At 49.1% G+C, this 18,117-nt stretch overlaps 1 protein-coding gene across 6 annotated transcripts in view; it reads left to right on the top strand.

Annotated features, from left to right (window-relative positions):
* Positions 1 to 18,117, top strand: part of ALPK2 (alpha kinase 2) — a 125,738-nt gene that overhangs the window by 91,913 nt on the left and 15,708 nt on the right. For 4 of the 6 annotated variants that reach the window (XM_064480374.1, XM_031441826.2, XM_031441825.2 and 1 more), the window contains 7 exons: positions 654 to 4,014; positions 6,905 to 7,052; positions 9,732 to 9,859; positions 9,940 to 9,975; positions 11,218 to 11,492; positions 12,924 to 13,012; positions 16,772 to 16,989. In XM_064480374.1, coding sequence (XP_064336444.1) covers positions 654 to 4,014; positions 6,905 to 7,052; positions 9,732 to 9,859; positions 9,940 to 9,975; positions 11,218 to 11,492; positions 12,924 to 13,012; positions 16,772 to 16,989 — 4,255 coding nt within the window. The remainder of the gene's footprint in view (positions 1 to 653; positions 4,015 to 6,904; positions 7,053 to 9,731; positions 9,860 to 9,939; positions 9,976 to 11,217; positions 11,493 to 12,923; positions 13,013 to 16,771; positions 16,990 to 18,117) is intronic. The other 2 variants (XM_064480376.1, XM_064480377.1) reach the window with 2 other exon arrangements.

Here is an 18,117-nt window from a genome sequence, read left to right as displayed (position 1 = left end):
TCTTTCTCTCTTCCCCAAACCTTGAACCATCCTGAACCCTCGACTTCTTGTGGGCGTGGTTTGCCTGCCACAGGGCATCTGGGGGGAGGCGGTCCAAGATTTTCACCTTCCTGGGCAGAAGTGATTGGCAGCGTTGACGGCCAGTCATAACCCTGTTACTTCGAGGCACACTCAAAGGTCCTGCCTCTCTGTTCTTCAGTGACATAATGAACCAGCAAGCTGGCCTCCTTGGGGGACAAAGACTGGGCTACTTTACAAGCACTGTGTATTTCATTTGTTTATGATCATGTGAGGTTTCCTTCTGGAAAGATTCACACAAGTTCTTGCGACTTTGATCAAAAAAGTTAACAAGCAATTTATTTCCATCTTTTTTCCTGAGAGAAAAATCATTAAATATCAGGATGCTTTTTGCTTATAATGGGGAATTTGATCAAGGATCCCCCTGGAACATAGTTACTTAAATTTGCATTTATTTAGTCAGTCTCTTAATAGCTAGAGGATTTGGGGATTAATGGTTAGATTTTGATCATTCCTGCTACACTTGTTGTCTGATATTAATAGTCATCAAGGATTAACACCCTTGGGATTGCAGTTACGCCCTATTGTGGGCTCTCCCAGGAACAATTCTATTAATATGACTCTTCGTCTTCTAGGTGCGAGGTCAGGAAACGGTCAGGGAGCAAGTCTTCCTCAGCCGGATGCCAGCTTTCTCAGAGTCTGCACTTACTGGGACCACAACAGACTCCTCCTGCATCTTAGGAATCAATAAGGAAAACGCATCACTGGCCCAATGCCTGGCGGTAGAAAGAGTTGCCCAAGGCCCACAGCACAGAGAAAGTCAACATAGAGAAGACAAGACACCTAGACGTTCCTGGGGAGACCGAGGACGTGAGCTGAGCATCCCAGAAGCCAGGACCGAAAACACGCCCCTCTGTGCGCTGTCAAAGCACCTCCCCCCAGAGAACAGGGCTGACCCCGGGGAGCCCCAGGCTTTCTCAGTTGCCACCCCTGAGCTCGCACATACCGTCCCTACGCTGGAAACTGTGTCTGATGGGCCAAGGGACAGAGCAACAACGTGTGTGCTAGAGCGTCTTGAAGCAGGTGACCATGAAACATGTGATACCTTGGGTTCTCCTGTTGGAGCCCCAGTTGGTAAATATTTGCCTCAAGAAATTTGCTCCATGGACTTAGAGCTGGCAGGTCAAAGCCAAGGATCTGATTTATGTTCTCCTGACGACAAGACACTGGATGTTCTTTTTCAAACACGAGGTTCTGAGCCGCCGCTGTCCACATGTGAAGGCAGCGACGACAGACACTCGGCCCCATCCCCTCTTTTTATCAGTACTTTCACCTGGGACATTTCACAAAAAGCCAGTAAACGTGCCACCGGGGAAAATCTAGTCAAGGGGGAGAATTCCACCTCCACATTGACCTCCACAGTAGGGGCTGGCCAGGGGAGGCTGAGCCCCAGGAACTCAGAGGGGCTTGAGGAAAGACAGACTCGATCTTCTGAGAATGACTCTCACGTATGGTTTAAAGAAGGCAGTGACGAGAGCTCCAGTACCAGTGCCCCAGACACCGCAGACGCACCTGCCAGTCATAACTCAATAGCGAAGCTTCCGCAGGAGAAGCCAACAACACTAACTGCTAATCTTGACCATTTGGAGGTGACCAGGGAGAGAGGGGACACCTCAGCTGTTCCCACTGCCACTAGAGTCCACTGCACCAAACACATCCCTGTTTCAATTGCCGGGAACAGCCATGCAGATGGCTCTGAGGAGAGTTCACCTTGGGCACCGGTTGAAAGTATTTCCCAGCTTCCCTCCAGTGTACAATTGGGTCATGTTTTAAACAGTTCCACACTCGAATCGTCAAAAGAGCTGCCTTGTGTGGCTCCCAGTGGGCCAGGGGTCCGTGTCCACGTCCCTCAGCTCCCAGAGGGAGAGAGTTTCTGTAGTTCCCTGCTGCAGGTGGATAACCAGTCTGGAAGGAGGAGCCAGACCTTGGACAGAGCAGACCCTAGGAGTCTTGGGGAGAATTTACAAGAAAAAGGAAGTGAAACAACACAGAGGCTCCAGCAGGAGAGCCAGCCCCACCAGGGTTCTGCTAAAGATAGTTTCCAAGAAAGCTTGCCCGTGACATCTGTGCAAGGGGAAATAAACCTGGTCCCCTTGCACCACTCATCAGCCAATTCCAGGGAGGAAAGAGGGCAGAGCTTGGGTTTGGAGACCAGTGTGTCTGTGGTGGCTGAATCCACCGTGAAAGATGACAGCCTGGCTCTGAGCAGTGTTCCACCTCTCTCTGATAGCCTTCTGGAGGCATCTGAAAAGAGTGTCCCAGGATACTGGGAAGCAGGTAAAAAGCTGAAGATTATAACTCTGGAGGCATCGATTTCAGAGACGTGGCCACCAAGACAACTGACAGATGCTAAGTGCAAGGAATCGGAAGGTGGTCTCATGATTTCTGACGGGGCCTGGGCTGTATCTGACGTTGTGAAGGCAGATGCTGCTGTGCCGAAACTGGATTCCTCTGAAACAGCATCGGCCTGCAGTCCCCGGGCTGAGTCTGTCCCGGCCCTTGCTAATAACAGAGGAATCCATGAAAGCAGAGACCGAACAAGCAGTGCATGGTGGAGTAGTCTGTCTTCCCAGTATCTGAGCCAACCCAGACTTCTGGAGTCGTCTGTGGATCCGGTAGATGAAAAGGAATTATGTGTCACAGACTTGTTCTCAGGGACTTCTAAAACTGGAAGGAAGGAAAGTGTTAATATGAGTCAAAACCAACACAAGATGGATGGCGCTGCCTTCCTTAAACAGTCCCTGACTTGCCCTAAAATCTTAGAGTCATCTGTAGATCCCATCAATGAAACAGGGATGATGGAGTGGACGAGGGCAGAAACACCAGGGCCTTCCAAATCCACACTGAGGGTCATGAGAGTGGAGAGTCAACTGAATGATGGAAACTTGGGCCAGAGGGTGGAAGTCCAACCTGCCACCTTGCAAGTTCTGTGCCCCCAGCAAGGTGGGGAAACCATTCCAAGTGAAAACAGCGTCAACCAAAGCCCAGAGGACTGTGGAAGAGGGGAGGCAGACCAAAGTCGACATGACAAAGCACGGGTGGGCATGCAGTCTGCCATCTTGCAAGTCCCGGGTCCTGGCAAAGGTCGGGCAACAATTCCAAGTGGATGCGGCAGGAGCCAAAAACAAGTCAGTGAGGAGCACTTAGGGGAGGCTGAACAAAATGCAAACAACAAAGCAGAGTTCCTTTCCCCCACATTACCTCTTTCTAGCCATCTTGCAGTAATGACTCCCGCATCCGTTGGAGTTGCTACTCACAGCTCCACAGGTCAAAGTCATGACACCCCTGAGAATGATGTAGTGGAGCCCAGAAACCATCAACACACATTTTCTGGCTCGAAGGAAAGGGGAGCTATTGAGACTGAGCGTGGGAAATATTTGCCCCCTGTTGGCGGTCTTCCTCAGGGATCTTTTACTCCATCCCCTGAAGGAAGCATCACAGACTCTTCCAGAAGCCACAAAACTGAGAGACAAAAAGTAGAGGCGCCCCCAGCTGGGGAAACCAAGCCCACAAGCACACCTGGCTCCCCGGCAGTGATGTTGGCGTTCACTTCTGGAGAATGTGTATCAGAGAAGGTTCCTGAGATGCTGCAGGACCCCAGTCAACAGGGCTCCACCCTGGGCCGCGGGAAGAAGTCGAGGGAGGAGACTGGCCACAGGGCGTCCCAGACTGGCAGCTTCCCCAGGGCAACCCCAGCAGTGACCAGGTCAGAGGAGGCGGAGAAGAAGTGGGAAACCCCAGGAAGTGGACATCTGGCTGAGGGAGTGAGGAAGAAAATTCTCTCCAGGGTTGCCGCCCTGAGGCTGAGGTTGGAAGAGAAGGAAAACATCAGAAAGAACTCTGTCCTTAAAGGGAGTCCTAAACCTGAGACATCAGTATCTCACACCAGTGAGCAAAAGGACCCCCAAAGGCCACCTTGCAAAAGTGAAGGAAGAGGTGAGGCCCTGTTGCTTTCTATCATTGTTGACGTTTGGGTTTATTGACCTGACGTCCAGTTCCTGTGTCCTCCGAGTCCTTTGCAATGAAGGTGAATGTCCACTGTGGGTGTCAATGCTGTGACCGTGATGACACAGCCAGGCATGTGGGCCCGTGGATCTCAAACTTGAGCAGCCTCAGGACCACCCGGGGGACTTGTTAAAACACTGGTTGCTGGGCCCCACCCCAGAGTTTCTGATGCAGGAGAAAGTACATTTCTAACAAGTTCCCAGGTGATCTGCTGGGAGTACCACTGATCCAGGCTGCTTGTGGTCTGGTCTCACTGAGGGGGCACGATGACGATGCCTTTCTGTTTAGTTATCCTTCAAAAAATATTTTACAAAAGAAACAAGCATTAATCAGTGTAGCTAATTAGTATAACAGCTACTTAACACATGCTAAGCAGGACTTATGGAAAGTTAGGTACAACTTGGGAGTCTCCTCTTAATCCTTTTTTCATTAAACATGGCTTGATTGAGTATTGGGGCTTCTTCCAAAGTTGAGTATAAAATCTCTTTCCAACTCACCCTCCTCTCTATTTGAGTCCAATAGTCCCCCGAGCTCTCTGCTCTGGGTTTCAGAGCCCCGGTTAACCGCAGTCACTTCTGCTTTGCCTGGGGAGTCGCATCAACTCCAAACTCCATCCCATAACCCGGATTTTAGCCTCTTATTTCCAAGCTCTTTCCCTCCCCACGAAATCTGGTAGCATCCAGAAAGGACCGCAGTGAAGTCACACACGTGCCTGTGCTGGGGCCGAGCGCTGCACCCTCCCTGACCTGGGGGGAGAGTTTCTCCTCCTACCTGGGTCCTCAGACTTGGAGACCCAGGCTCCTTATCCCCCATCAGCAGGAAATCAGCCCCAGTCCCGGCGGCAGGGAGGATGAAACACAAACCTGCCTTCTGCAGAGGTTGGAGGTCTTCCCTCCGGGTTTCTAATATGTTTTAAAACGCTTAGAGAATGAAGCAGTGTTTTAAAAGATCTCTAAAGTGGGTTCGGCCCAGAGGGAAACAGTCTATCTGGGATTCTTGTCTGTTACGATGGGATAAAGACCATGCGGGTGACCACGTGCTGTCGGAGGGTTTGGTCTCCAGAGATGCTCGGCCTCTCCAGACAGTGGGGGGCTGCAGCCACAGAAGCACAGCCTTCAGGAGCAGAGGTGGGGTGGGCAGGCGTGATGGTCTGGCACCAGAAACCTGATGGGCAGGAATTAGTGTATGTGTTTGGGGTCGGGGGTGGGGAGTGCAGTGTTAGGGGGTGACTTGGATGATTCAGAGAGAAATACAACAAGCCAAGGGAGGAAACCTTTGTTTTTTGGCTCTGATATTCAATGCTTAGTACAACCAAAGCTTTACATCCACCAGAGGACGTCTTTCCCCTTGGCCAGAAAGTACACAGAAGAGAAACCTAGCTTCACTCCCGCCTCATTTCCCTCTTTCACCTGCGTTTCTCCCTCCATCCCACACTAAGGGGCCTTCCAAAAGCCCCGAGGCCCCTTGTCTGAGCCAGCTTACCATCTCTCCAAGAGCCTCATTTAGTTCTGCCTATTTTATGCTGTTCCCTAAATCTTCCCTCGCTGCCCCCCCCCCCCCGCCCTGATTTTCTGTCTTCAGAACTTACAATGGGTTGTGGATGGGGCTGGTAGCCTTAGGGACATTAGGTACCTGCAAATTACCCATGAAGGGCCCTCAAAGAAATGTGTCCCAGGTGGGAAGGTGGGCTTGGCCAAGACTGTAGGCTGGAACCCCAAGCACGTAGCCGAGCAGGGAAAAGTGACATTGATGGCAAAACCCATAAGTGCTTGGTGTACTTTGATTTCTCCCGTAATATTGTTAGGACCCTCGGCTACGCTGTAGTTGTATTTATTACCCAAGTGGCCCGTTACTATTTCCTGGGAAGAAAACAAGCTTTTAAATATGCATTCTCTTACCTAAGTGTGTGCTGTCGCTGTGAAGATTTCAGTAGTAGAATTTGAGACAACAAAGCTTCGGTATTGATGACTTTCAGCTTGGCTGTGGATTATGTAGCGTCTTGTTACCAAAGCTGTGTGACTATGGAACTTGGTCTGGAACAGACCCAGGCCACGTTTCCAGTAACCTCATTACTTGAATTATTCTGCCCACTTGGCCGGGTCAGCCATCCTCCTCTGGTCTATGCTGCCACCCAGTGGCTTCCCTGGGTAATTATTTGTCTGGTATGCCAAGCTGTCATCCTTGATTTTTAAAAAGCGATATTCAAAGAGCTCAGCCTGGCCCCTGGGAATTGTTCCTTTATTGCTCCTATTCCATTCAAGCAGACAGTTCTTACTTGCTAATGAAACTGTCAGGCCTCACTGAGATCCATTAGGATATCTCCAGCAAAGACAGGTGTGATGGGGGGAAAGATGGATGAATATTCTTCAAAGTAACTTACTGTTGAGTTGCCATTTACACTTAGGGCTTAACCACGCTATTTGGCTAGTCCAGATTTCATTCCACTCCCTAATACCCAACACTGATTTTTTTTTTTTTTTGACCTGGGTCAAAAGCATCTTTTTTGTCCCAGGTCCTGCAGACTAGGTAACTACATCCCCGTCCCTCCCATAAAAGTCAAGTTGTTTTGCTTTGTGCATTACAGACCTCAAAGAATTTAATAAAAAGTGGGGGTTTTCTATTAGAACTTGTTCACTTTCTAACTGAGCAAATGACATCTCCCCCTCAGACTCAACTTCCTCATCCATAAATGGAGGGTAGGATCACCCCTGTCTCTTAGGATTGCTGTGAGAATTCAGTGTGATAAAATGAGTCTTTTGCCCACTGTAAAGCTCTTTGCAACCATGACAAGAACACTGACCTACGCATTTCTCGATTCCAGCTCCAGTATTACTGAGAAAGATCCAAGCCGAGATGTTCCCTGACCACTCTGGAAATGTAAAATTAAGCTGCCAATTTGCAGAGATTCATGAAGATTCTACTATCTGGTGGACAAAAGATTCAAAGTCGATAGCCCAAGTACAGAGAAGGTGCGCTCTCCGCCCCGGTTACTTGTCACCGGGTTTCAACCTGGTTGTTCCTTATTTCATAACATAGTTCTAAAAGAAAATTAAATTATATAGGAAGTAAAAGGAAAATCGAAGCAGAAACTGCACACCCAAAGTATCCAAGAGTAAGAAATGGAAGGACAGATGTCTGGACAGGGAAGACAGCGGAGGGTTTTTGCCCTGCCTCTGCCACCAAGTTTGGTGGCCTTAGGAAGTCATGAACCTTTCATTACATTTAAAATCGGGGGAACCTATCCAATCTCATGTCAGGTTCTGTGGTCCCAAGATTAAAGAGCCCTGCTCTGGATGCCTGTGAATTTTGCTGAATTTTCTGTTTCATAAATTCTCATTAACTTGATAAAAACACAAAGTTGAGAAGGTAAATCAAAGCGAAAGAACAATCCGTGAGGTTACAGACGAGTAGCATCCATCCGGGGTGGCAAGCCGCCGTCTCTTAAGATGGGCAAACCACTGGCTGGCAGTAGGAAGGACCTCTCCACCCAGACCGGAGGGTGCTCCCTGGGGCTGGTGGACAATGGGATCTTTGGAGAAGTCCCCAGATTAGATGCTCTTTCCCTCCAGCCAATGATCTCGGCGGCGTTAACTCTGATCACGCTTGTGGCACTAACTTCTGCTCTTGTCTCTCCAGCTAAGCTCCTCTCCGGTTCAGCCCTTTCTTCATTTGGCTGTTCCTTCCCCTAAAAGCAAAAAGATGCGTCCCTTGCAGGGTCACAGGATGTGAAACTGAGCTTTTTCTTTGATTCAAAAAGGTGCGAGATCACTTCTTTTCACTTCCCACAGTTTACATTGGTATTTTCTGTTTGTCCATCTCCTCCCAGACTGGAAGACCCTCAAAGGCAGAAACTGCCTCTTTTCCATCACCAAATCCCCTAGTACTGGGCATGCACCAGCTGCCCCACAGCGATGGCTCGTGACCGCTCCCCAGACTAGTCCCTTGTGTCAGGCTTCACGTGCCTGGGGGCAGTTCCTCCTCACCACACGTCTAGGAGGCAACATAGCTGTTTCCTCCTGCCCAGACAAGGAAACTGAGGGTGAGAGAGCAGGGAACGTGCCCGAGCTCAGCTCAGGATCTGAATCCAGGTCTTTCTGACTCCTTAGCAATCCCTCCTGGAAGGCCGTGGGTGGAGTTAATAGGCCAAGACAGAAAAAAGGCCTCCAAGGTTGTGTGCCAAGCATCAGGGTTTCTGGGCTGGAGGGAACTTGTCTTGGGACAATTCTAGGTCAGCTGCCAGCCTTTCTGGCTAATCTCAACTGCCCCTTTCAGGGACAGAATTACTGTGTTGACCAGCAGGCACTAGGAAAGGACATTACATCAGCCCCTCTTGTGACCCACTCCGTATTTGACAGCCCATCCAGGAAATCATCCCCTTATAACTGGGCTAGTACACGTCCACTTTCAACCATACACTCAGGATATGCTCAGAGGCCCCGTCAACAGAGAAAGTATTGTGATTTAGTGAGTTTTGTTTTAAGCCACTGGTACATTCCAGAAGAGGCATGTGTAAGTTAGAGACTGGAAGTCTATTGAAAAGCCAACCAGTAATGAACACTTCTGTTGAATATGCAATGAGATGAACATGCCACATGGATTTTTTTGGTTGAATTGAGAAATGAACCAAACCTGAAACATACGCTGAGCACACACAACCTTGGAGAACATTTAACAACTCATTACTTAGAGCAAAACTAGAATGATATTTGAGTATTGGCTGTAAAGTAAATCTTCTGTTTGAGAATTTGGAGTAAAGATTGTGGCTTTAACTCTTAATTCCAATTATCTCAGATGTGAGGGCAGGAGGCACGAATCACTTGGGGAGGCAGCTTAACGGGGTCAGGATGAGGGTTCCAGAGTCAGGTGATCTTGGTCTAAGACCTGAGTCTCCCCTAATCAGCTGTGTCCCCTTAGGCCATTTGCTTAATCTCGCAAGGTCTGTTTCCTCTTCTGTGAACTGGGAATGGTAATAGTGCTTCTCATTAGAATGCTCCGAGAATAACATGGGAGAGAACTTTTAAGTGATTAACACGATGCCTGCCACATACCAAGTGCTCAATACATACACACATCAGTTTTCATCATCTTCATTATTGTCATCACCACCGCCAATTGTTCTACTTTATAGCACAGTGCTTGGAACTTAATGTTGGGTGGGCAGATGGATGGATGGATGGTTGGTAACTGCTAGGGCAACATGCTGTTGGAAAGAGCTGTCAGCTGTGAGCCCTTGTATACAGCCAGGACCCCCTTTCTCTTGTCTCTTACTGTGTCTGTATTTAGATTTGGGTTTGGGATTCTCTGGTTTCCTTCAAGCACAGAACACCTGGCTTGGTAACATAATTGAGGTGAATTCTGAGCAGAAATGTTAACGATGGCCCCCAGAATTCACACTTCCAGTTCTTTGCTCTACAAATGGCAGTCAAACCTCCCAAATGGTCCGTGGATCAGTACTGTATATTGGAGACAGGATGTTAAGCCAAACCTGTGCTGATCCACCCCCTGCAGATAAGTTACTGGAACAGCTGATCACAGCCGTGTCCTCTAGCCCACCCACGGGCCGACATCACCAGGGTGGGAAGTGTTAGTTTCTAAGAAAAATGGCAACTTCGGAATGATGATGCCCATGCTCATGTCCCCCACTGCAGCGCGGGAGACAACTCCGCTGTGTCCTTGGCCATCCTTCAAGCGGGTCAGAAGGACCAGGGCCTCTATTATTGCTGCATTAAGAACAGTTACGGGAAAGTGACTGCTGAATTTAACCTCACCGCGGAAGGTAAAGCAGTGATAGCCCCCAGCCCCGGCCGGTCAGAACGTTCGCTTGTACTGAAGGCCTTCTCTTCTTTCATCTTCTAGTTCTCCAACAACTTTCAAGTCACTCGGATATTGAAGGTATGCTAACCTGAGCTGCATGTCAGCGGAAACGGGTGCTTCTTAAAGCTTGAAAGAGCTTCTGGAGACAATGGGGGTGGAAGCTATGTTCCCACTGATGCTTCCAGCCGAGTTGGAGAGATCTCAGGAATCACTGGGAAATGAAGGACAACTCATGAGCTATTTCAACCTGAGTGCAAGGCCTATTAAGTGCATTAGTGTTCACACATTCAGAAGTGAATTACTATGAAAGAGATCAGACTATAACAGTGCATTTGTTGGGACCATGCAGAGGGGGAGGTTGGGGTTAGGCTGAATGCAAGTCTGATGGTTAATGGAAAAACCCTGTCTGCTTGGGTTCTTCAGCCTCTGGTTCTCACACAGTGTGCTTTGTGTCTTCAAGTTACTTTTCAGCTGGACTAGCTGAGCAGATTCCTAAAGAGTCAGGTGTCCAGGAGAATAAGTCCATTCATTTATATCTTGAATGAGAGCTGGATTTCTGTGCTTTCCATTGGCACTTGTGCTCTCCTGGTGTAGCAACAATCTAACAGCTGCTCTAGAACGGTCAGCTGCCCCGTCCGTGCTTGTCATGTGTTTCCTCTTAGGGAAACTTACCCGTCCCCACACACGTGCCCACCTCCACCCAGTGGTCTGCCGGCAAATTTTTAACAACCTGCCTGGAGGGTGGGGAGGCCCCGATTTGTACAGTTTTCCAATTTCTGTCTTGCAAATACTCACACCATGGCCAATTTTAAACTACCTGTGCTGATTTTTAAGGCAAACAAGCCAGAAATCGTTGGTTGTCTGTACTCTTACTTTGAAGACGCAGTAACATCCAGTAATGAAAGTTGAGGAGCTGGGATCTTGACTTAAAGTGATCTAGCAAATACTGTGGTATTTATCCAAACCAACAAACTTAGAAACTCCTTGCAAACCATTCAAATGCTACATGTCTGTCTTGAATGTGTCGTGTACTGTGAAGTAATCTTAAACCCTTCCCCATTTCCCTGTTCCCTCTAAAGTCTAAATTTGCAAAAGAAGGTCCTTCCTTAAGTCAGAAAAAATGACCTTCAGAAGTCTGTCCCATCTTAGCACTGATCGGGCTTCACATCCCGGATACTTGCTATAACCTCGTTAATTTCAGTGTGCTTCCCCCCCTAGATTCTATAAATCAGCCTTGTCATTGTCCATATGTGTGAATGTTTGTTAGCCAAGGAGTGGGGTTGGGGGATGTTCTGTCCAACTAAAGTTGTGGTGTTTTAGGCTATGAAGAGATTGAATTCAGCCAGCTCATCTTCAGAGAAGACTTCCTCAATGACAGCTACTTTGGGGGTCGCCTGCATGGTCAGATCGCCACAGAGGAGCTGCACTTTGGAGAAGGGGTCCACCGAAAAGCCTTCCGCAGCAAAGTGATGCAGGGCCTCATGCCGGTCTTCCAGCCCGGCCACGCCTGTGTGCTCAAGGTGCACAATGCTGTCGCCTACGGGACCAGAAACAACGATGAGCTCATCCAGAGGAACTACAAGCTCGCCGCCCAGGTGGGTCCACCTGCCCTAAAGGTGTTGCCTGGGGTGTGAGATGGACCCATGAAAACCTGACTCAGAACTGGGAGTGTCTCCAAGAGGGTGTTTTTCTTCCTTTCGGGTGTGTTGTGAGAGAGCCTAGTTAAGGCTGAGTGCTGGAAATCTCATCTCCCTTCTGAGTGGTTTATTGGCCTCATGCCTGCCAGTTGGGCTTGGCCTTTGTTTGGAATCCTACCTAGGCTGGGGTCACTTCTGTTCCTAGGGTGCCTTAGCAGATCCCCAGGGGTCTGAATCTACTTTGACACAGGATGAAATTAGAGTGGGGTTGCTAAGCTGCACTGGATGCCAGGGTTCCCAACAATCCCCAAGGACAGCTAAAATCAGAAGTCGCTCCTGGAATTTGGTTTATTTAGGGAAGAGCAAAGAGTGGAGGTACACTCAAAAGAGTCAGCATTTGTCCTGTTTCCTGCCTCTGAATTAGGTTCAATGTCCGCCCATAAGCTATGAGGGAAGTCCCCAGCTAAGTTCCCTCTTTTCTGTGTTACTGAACCTGAGTTACCCTTGTGGCAAGAAGGATGGGGAGGGGCGCATGAGCTTCTCCTGTTGCCTCCCTGTCCCCCTGGTCCGTGAATTTCACTCTCGATGCCAGTGCTGGCCAAGCTTTCAGGAGGGCTGGCCGTGCTCTTTGACAAGCTGGGTATCATGAAATGAGCAGGCTAGACTGAGAGGGGGCTGTGGGGAGCTCTCAGGCACTACCTAGCCATGCTTATCTCAGAGGTGGCAGTGTCCTACGGGACTCAGTGCTCATGAAGACAGCCCCTCTTCCCCGAGCATAGGATTTTTGCAAGTTGCACACTGCTTTCTCTTTCAAATCCATTCCTCTTTTTTTTCCTTCACTGAGTGTTTCTTCCATCTCAAATACCACCTGGCCCAGTTGTGGAAAAGTCCCCCAACATCCAGACTCCCACTGGGAAAGGCCCTACAGAGTGGAAAGCAGAATCCAGTTTGCTTTCCCTAAGCCGGCGGTCTTGGCGAGGTGTTCACTACTTACAATTCAAGTTTTACACCTTTGAAGAAGAGCTTCAGATGGGAGAGCTCGCGGGGAAGCCCAGCAGCCCCCACACTTTATCTGACATCCTGCCCAGGAGACAGTCCTCTTAGCTCAGGGGTGAGCTTCAGCCATGGGGGTTCTAGAAATTTTATAATTCAGGGAAACTTGGCCCCAGAGACCACTGGGCCTTTGGATGGTTTCTTCAGGTCGCAGAGCCCCTCTGTGAGTGGCTAGCACTAGGTTACATTCACTGTTGCTTCCGTGCCCCCTAACCAAGAGATGGGTTTGGGAATCCATTGGCTCGACCTATATTGGGCGATCTGATAAGTTTTGCTGGGCAGCGCTCTTTGAATCTCCTCTAATCTCTGGCCTTTCCGTGTGTTTGGGTGGTGCAGGAATGCTATGTGCAGAACACCGCCAGACACTATGCTGAGATCTATGCTGCTGAAGCACGGCCTCTGGAGGGCTTTGGAGAAGTGCCAGAGTAAGTGCAGTACCCTCTTGTGTGCCCACCTCTGACTTGATGGGGACTTGGGGGCCCTGGGGGGGTGAGAGGGACCAGTAGGACACAACCTTTCAACTGGTCTGTCTGTAAGCTCCAGGAGAGCACACATGGCTATTCCATTCTTTACTGAGTCATCAGAGGCTTACAGAAAAATACTTGATAAATATTCTTTAAATGTATGTGTGTATGGGTGGATTAGTTCAAAATCTATATACCATGTTAAACAGAAAAGGATGTATCTACTCTTATGGATGTTACATTGTCTAAATTATATACAAATATAAGCAAACAGGAGAATATCACAAAGCGATCAGTCCTATGATGACAATAAATATGGTGCTGCCTCAGGGAAGAGTGAACAGGGGGTGATCAGGAATACAGGAACCTTGTACCCGCTTCCTAGAACCCTATGGAGGTAAACTACACTGATCACTTTTACCCACTCATTGACTCTGTTGGCCCAAGCAAACTTGGGGATGTCTGGAGCTCATGTTTGCTGATCTGTTTATCTAGTTGATCATAAGTGGGGAGAGCAACGACTGCACCAGGGCATGGAGGAAATTTCAGGCAGAGCAGACACTTATCAGTAGAAACTGGGAAAGAGAAGAAATTCTTTGTCTTCACTGCCTGTTAACTCGCAAAATGGGAAGAACATCCCCCCCCCCGAGGTGTTGTGTTGGGCAGACCACATGTAAAGTCTGGTGCCTGCTGCTTAACATGTTTAGTACACAAACATTTCTCAGCAGCTTTGAGAAAAGCAACTATCATGCAAAAAAAAAAAAAAAAACCACAACCAAAAAAACCCCACTTCCAACTACTTTTCTGTAAAATACACTGAGGCTGCCATTTGGACTGAGCTGTCATGAGCTTCCCCCTGCGACCCCCCGCTCACGTGCTTCCCCAGCCCCCCTTCCCGGCCTCTGTCCTCTTTAGTTCCTGGTGGAGGGGGAAGAGTAGGGTCAACCTGGGCATCAGTCTGCTGGGCGTGGAACCGCAGCGCCTCGGGCAGGCACACCCAGGCTTTGTGTGCGGTTGACTCGTGCACAACGTGGGGGCCTTTCTGAGGAAAAGCACACAGAATTATGAAGGATGTGTCCAGGGACGTGGAAAGGGTCTGTGCAGGTGAGGGACACAGGAGCTTCATCAATGTCCCGGCAAATCTGCCACCGCCCTGGAGGTAGACAAGGACGTCCTGATATCCAGACACCGTCCCCTTCCTTCCCGTGGGAGAACTTGTGACTCACGAATGAGAGGAGGAGACAGAGGGGTGAGGATCGTCCAAAGGGCACCTGTGCCAGATTTCCATGTTCCTTGAACCAAAGTCAGGACTCTGCACTGGAAACAGTTCTGAAAGGCCTGTACACTTGAAACCACGTTAGAAAAGACGAAAGGAAGCTGGGTTTTAGAACAGCGGGTGTGAACGTGTCTGTAGGGGTGGGGACAATTGAGATGCTCTGTCAGCCTCTAGATGCTGGGATGCAGGGATGCCCAGCGGGGACCACGGGCCACAGAGATGTGAAAGGAGGGAGGCGGAACAATGGAGTGGGTGTCAGCGTTTTCCCCCAGAAGGAAGAGGCCAGTGAAGGGAAAGGGCTCCCCGCGGATCCCTGCACATCCAGAGGGTGGGCTGTGGTCTGTGCACCCACCCCATCTTCATTTCCAGACCATGAAGTAAGCCCCAAAGTTTCCTTTCATGGAGAATGTGGGGTCTGGAAGAGACGACGCTTCACGCTCTTGCAGCTTCTGGCTTTGAATTCGTGACTGTCAATGGCGTTAGCGTTGTATGTATGAAGGACATACATAGTTAACGTGAATAATGGCCCACCCTTGTTTCTGCTGTTTGAGGGCTCCGGAATGAATGAGAACCCAGGTGAACTGAACTCTTTGGCTCTGCTGCAGGGTCAGTGGCCAGCTGTCCTCAGGGCATCCTCAGGAGGCAACCTTGACAATGACAAAGCATGTCAGCGGGAGGCTGGGCGACCCTGGCTGATCTCTGGGGGTCCTGGGCAGGGCCCACCACCCCAAATGAGCCCGTCAGCTATCTGGCTGATGTTTGAGATTTCTTTAAAACAAGACACAAACTTCCATCCTAAAAGTAGAAAGCAGGCTTAAAAAGACTCCCAGCATGATTTGCGGTCAGAGATGTGGGTGTTGGAAGACATTGAGTGGTCTAGCCTACTAGGACATTATTCTGGTCCAGGTTTCTACTCCTGAGAGGTTATCCTTCTGCATCTGAAATGGGATGGAGGAGGGAGTTGTGCCGTTCACACTTTTTTCACGGAAGTGAATGGTAGAGAAGGGTAAACATGCATCCTTCACCGGCTCTGGGGGCTTAGTCCAAAGTAACCTGCCTGCAGAGTTTCTTCTTTAAAAATACATTTTTTATCTTAAAAATTCACTTGAATTTTGCATTCTTCTCTCCCTGCGTGCACTGGGGAAACATTTTTATATTACAGTCTTTGACTCAAGGTGACCTGCGTGCGTAGCCTCTGGCAGAACTCCCAGGAGAAGGCAGGACGTGGGTGGAGAAGCTGCATGTTCTCAGATGCTCGGGGAGAACCGCCCAGCTCGGTGGCTCTGCCCGGTGTGTGAGCGCAGACCCGCCCGGGGGCCCCCAGCTCTAGCCCCTCTTCCACAGAAGGAGACGAGCCTTAAGTCTCGACCCACTGGGAGAGGGGACCTACCAACCCAAGTCTCCCGGGAGAGAGACGTGCTGGTAGCACCTTTGATAGTATTATTGAAGGGAGGCTGAGGCCACTGGCCCTCCTGCCCTCATGCCTTCCTAAGCTTGGATTTAGTCGAGTTTCACAGGCTTGTTCTACACGTTTACTTTGAGATCCTGCCTCAAAATCTGTGCCGCTCTGAGGCCTTCTCACTGCAGGGCTCTCTGCGACATCTTACTAGGAACTGCCACCAGCCACTCCTCCCCACCAGTGACCACTGGATGCAGGTGACCACCACACCATCACCTTTTTTGCCTTAGACCCTTCCAGAAGCCTACTTTTTGATCCTTTTAAATATATTGCCAGTGCTCGGGGGCCTGCACTAGGGACTCATACCCATTAGTTTATCCATCTGACAAACATTTTGTATTAAAAGTATGTCTTAAATGAACAAACATCAAAAATTAGCATCTCACCTTTCCTCAGGCCTGCCATCATTGTTTCTACTTTAAGCCCTTGAAGGTGATCAGAATTTAACTAGGTGACCTCCTCTTGAGCTGTTTATAAGCTTGTAAGAGCAGATCCCCTGTCTCCTCTCCCCTGCTTTATTTCATACAGCACAGAGCACGATACGTTTCCTTGTCTCTTTCGCTTAAATATAAGACCCCTGAGAGCAGATCTCCTTTGTTCTCTGGAACAGTGTCTAGAAGAGCTTCTGACACGTGGAAGCCACTGAATGAATATTTGGCTGAGTGGAAGGATGGATGGATGGAAGAGTGGATGGATAGATGGATTGTGGTCACCTGACCAGTTGGTCATTGAGATATAACTATAATGAAGACATTCATTTCTACATGAGCAAGTAAATTCCAGCTCAAGGAGGAGTTTCTGACCAAACCTAGGAACAAATAAACACATCCTTTCATCCACTGAGTAATCACTGGGGAGGATTTTTAGTCTAAGTCTAATGGAACCCAGGGATTTATTCTGCTATTCTGGGTGAAGATGGACTGTCCCCAAAGCCTTTATCTCCATCTGAGACCACGATGCGTGTCCATGTTCTCTTCCTTTCCAGGATCATTCCCATTTTTCTTATCCATCGACCTAAGAACAATATCCCATACGCAACAGTGGAGGAAGAGCTGATTGGAGAGTTTGTGAAGTATTCCATCAGGGATGGGAAGGAAATAAACTTCTTGAGAAGGGAATCAGAGGCTGGTCAGAAATGCTGCACCTTCCAGCACTGGGTCTACCAGAAAACAAGCGGGTGTCTCCTGGTCACAGACATGCAGGGTGAGGAGAGCAGCTTGCCTTGGGCTCCAGGGATGCTCTGCGCCTGGGATGTTTGTGGGGATGGGGAGTGGAGGGGAGATGGGAGGGAGAGGTCTACTGGGCTGTATACACCTTCACCAGCAGAAAGTGTTACTGACATCTCGGAAACAAGGCGTGACAAGGGAGCCCAGAGTGACCAACTGCTAGAGTGACAGTACATTTCAATAACAGCAGGTGATCAAAAACTGGCTTTTTATATCCATTTCAGGTACAAATTCAGAAGTCTGTATGAAAACTCAGATGTACCAAAAGAGAAATTAAGAATTCATTCTTAGGTGGAAGGGTCTTTCAGTCACTCTACATTCCAAGCTCTCCGGGTGAATTTACAGCATGTTTTCAATTTATCGACACATTGTGGAGGAGTACATTTGTATGAAGTGGGGATGTCATAATTGGGTTTCCCACAGAGACAGCCCTGAGACAAGCTGCAGCCTGGGGCTTCCCCATGATCACCCTCCAGCTCATTAATCTCCTGGGAGGACTCACAGAACTCCAAAAAAGCCATTATGTTCATGGTTATGGTTTGCTACAGTGAAAGGATATAGACTCAAATCAGCAAAGGGAGGAGGCACATGGGGAGGGGACCAGGTGGGGACGTCCAGCTGTCCTCTCCTGCTGGAGCCATGGGGACAGTGCTTCCCCGCTCACCAATGTGGGGCCATATGCATGTGGGACTGCCAACCACAGAGCTCACCCCAGCCTTGGTGTTCAGCGACTTTACTAGGGACCCATCACGTAGGCATGACTGATTCCCTGTGGGATTGACTTCAGTGTCTAGCCTCTTTGGAGGTCAGGCTGACATCCCATGGCCCAGGCATCAGGTAGACAAGCGCACTTTTATCAGAGCTTAGCAGTTACCCCCAAAAGTTGGGCAAAAGCAATCCTCTGTTTAGGCAAAGTTAATCTTCATTGCATGTGAATATTCAAGTGCAAATATTTGGGAAGGGATCCCAGGAAATGCTGGTAGGAGAGTGAGGAAGTGTGACAGGGAAGGGAAAGTAAGTCGATAGGGTACCATTATAATATACCCAGCTACCACTGTGTATTTCTGGAGCTCACTGCCTGCTGGGGAAACTCTGGGAGGCTGGG

The sequence above is a fragment of the Camelus dromedarius genome, chromosome 28 (assembly GCF_036321535.1).
Source record: "Camelus dromedarius isolate mCamDro1 chromosome 28, mCamDro1.pat, whole genome shotgun sequence".
Classification (NCBI taxonomy): domain Eukaryota; kingdom Metazoa; phylum Chordata; class Mammalia; order Artiodactyla; family Camelidae; genus Camelus; species Camelus dromedarius.
Note: the sequence above shows the minus strand (reverse complement) of the source record. Positions and strands in the feature narration are given on the sequence as shown.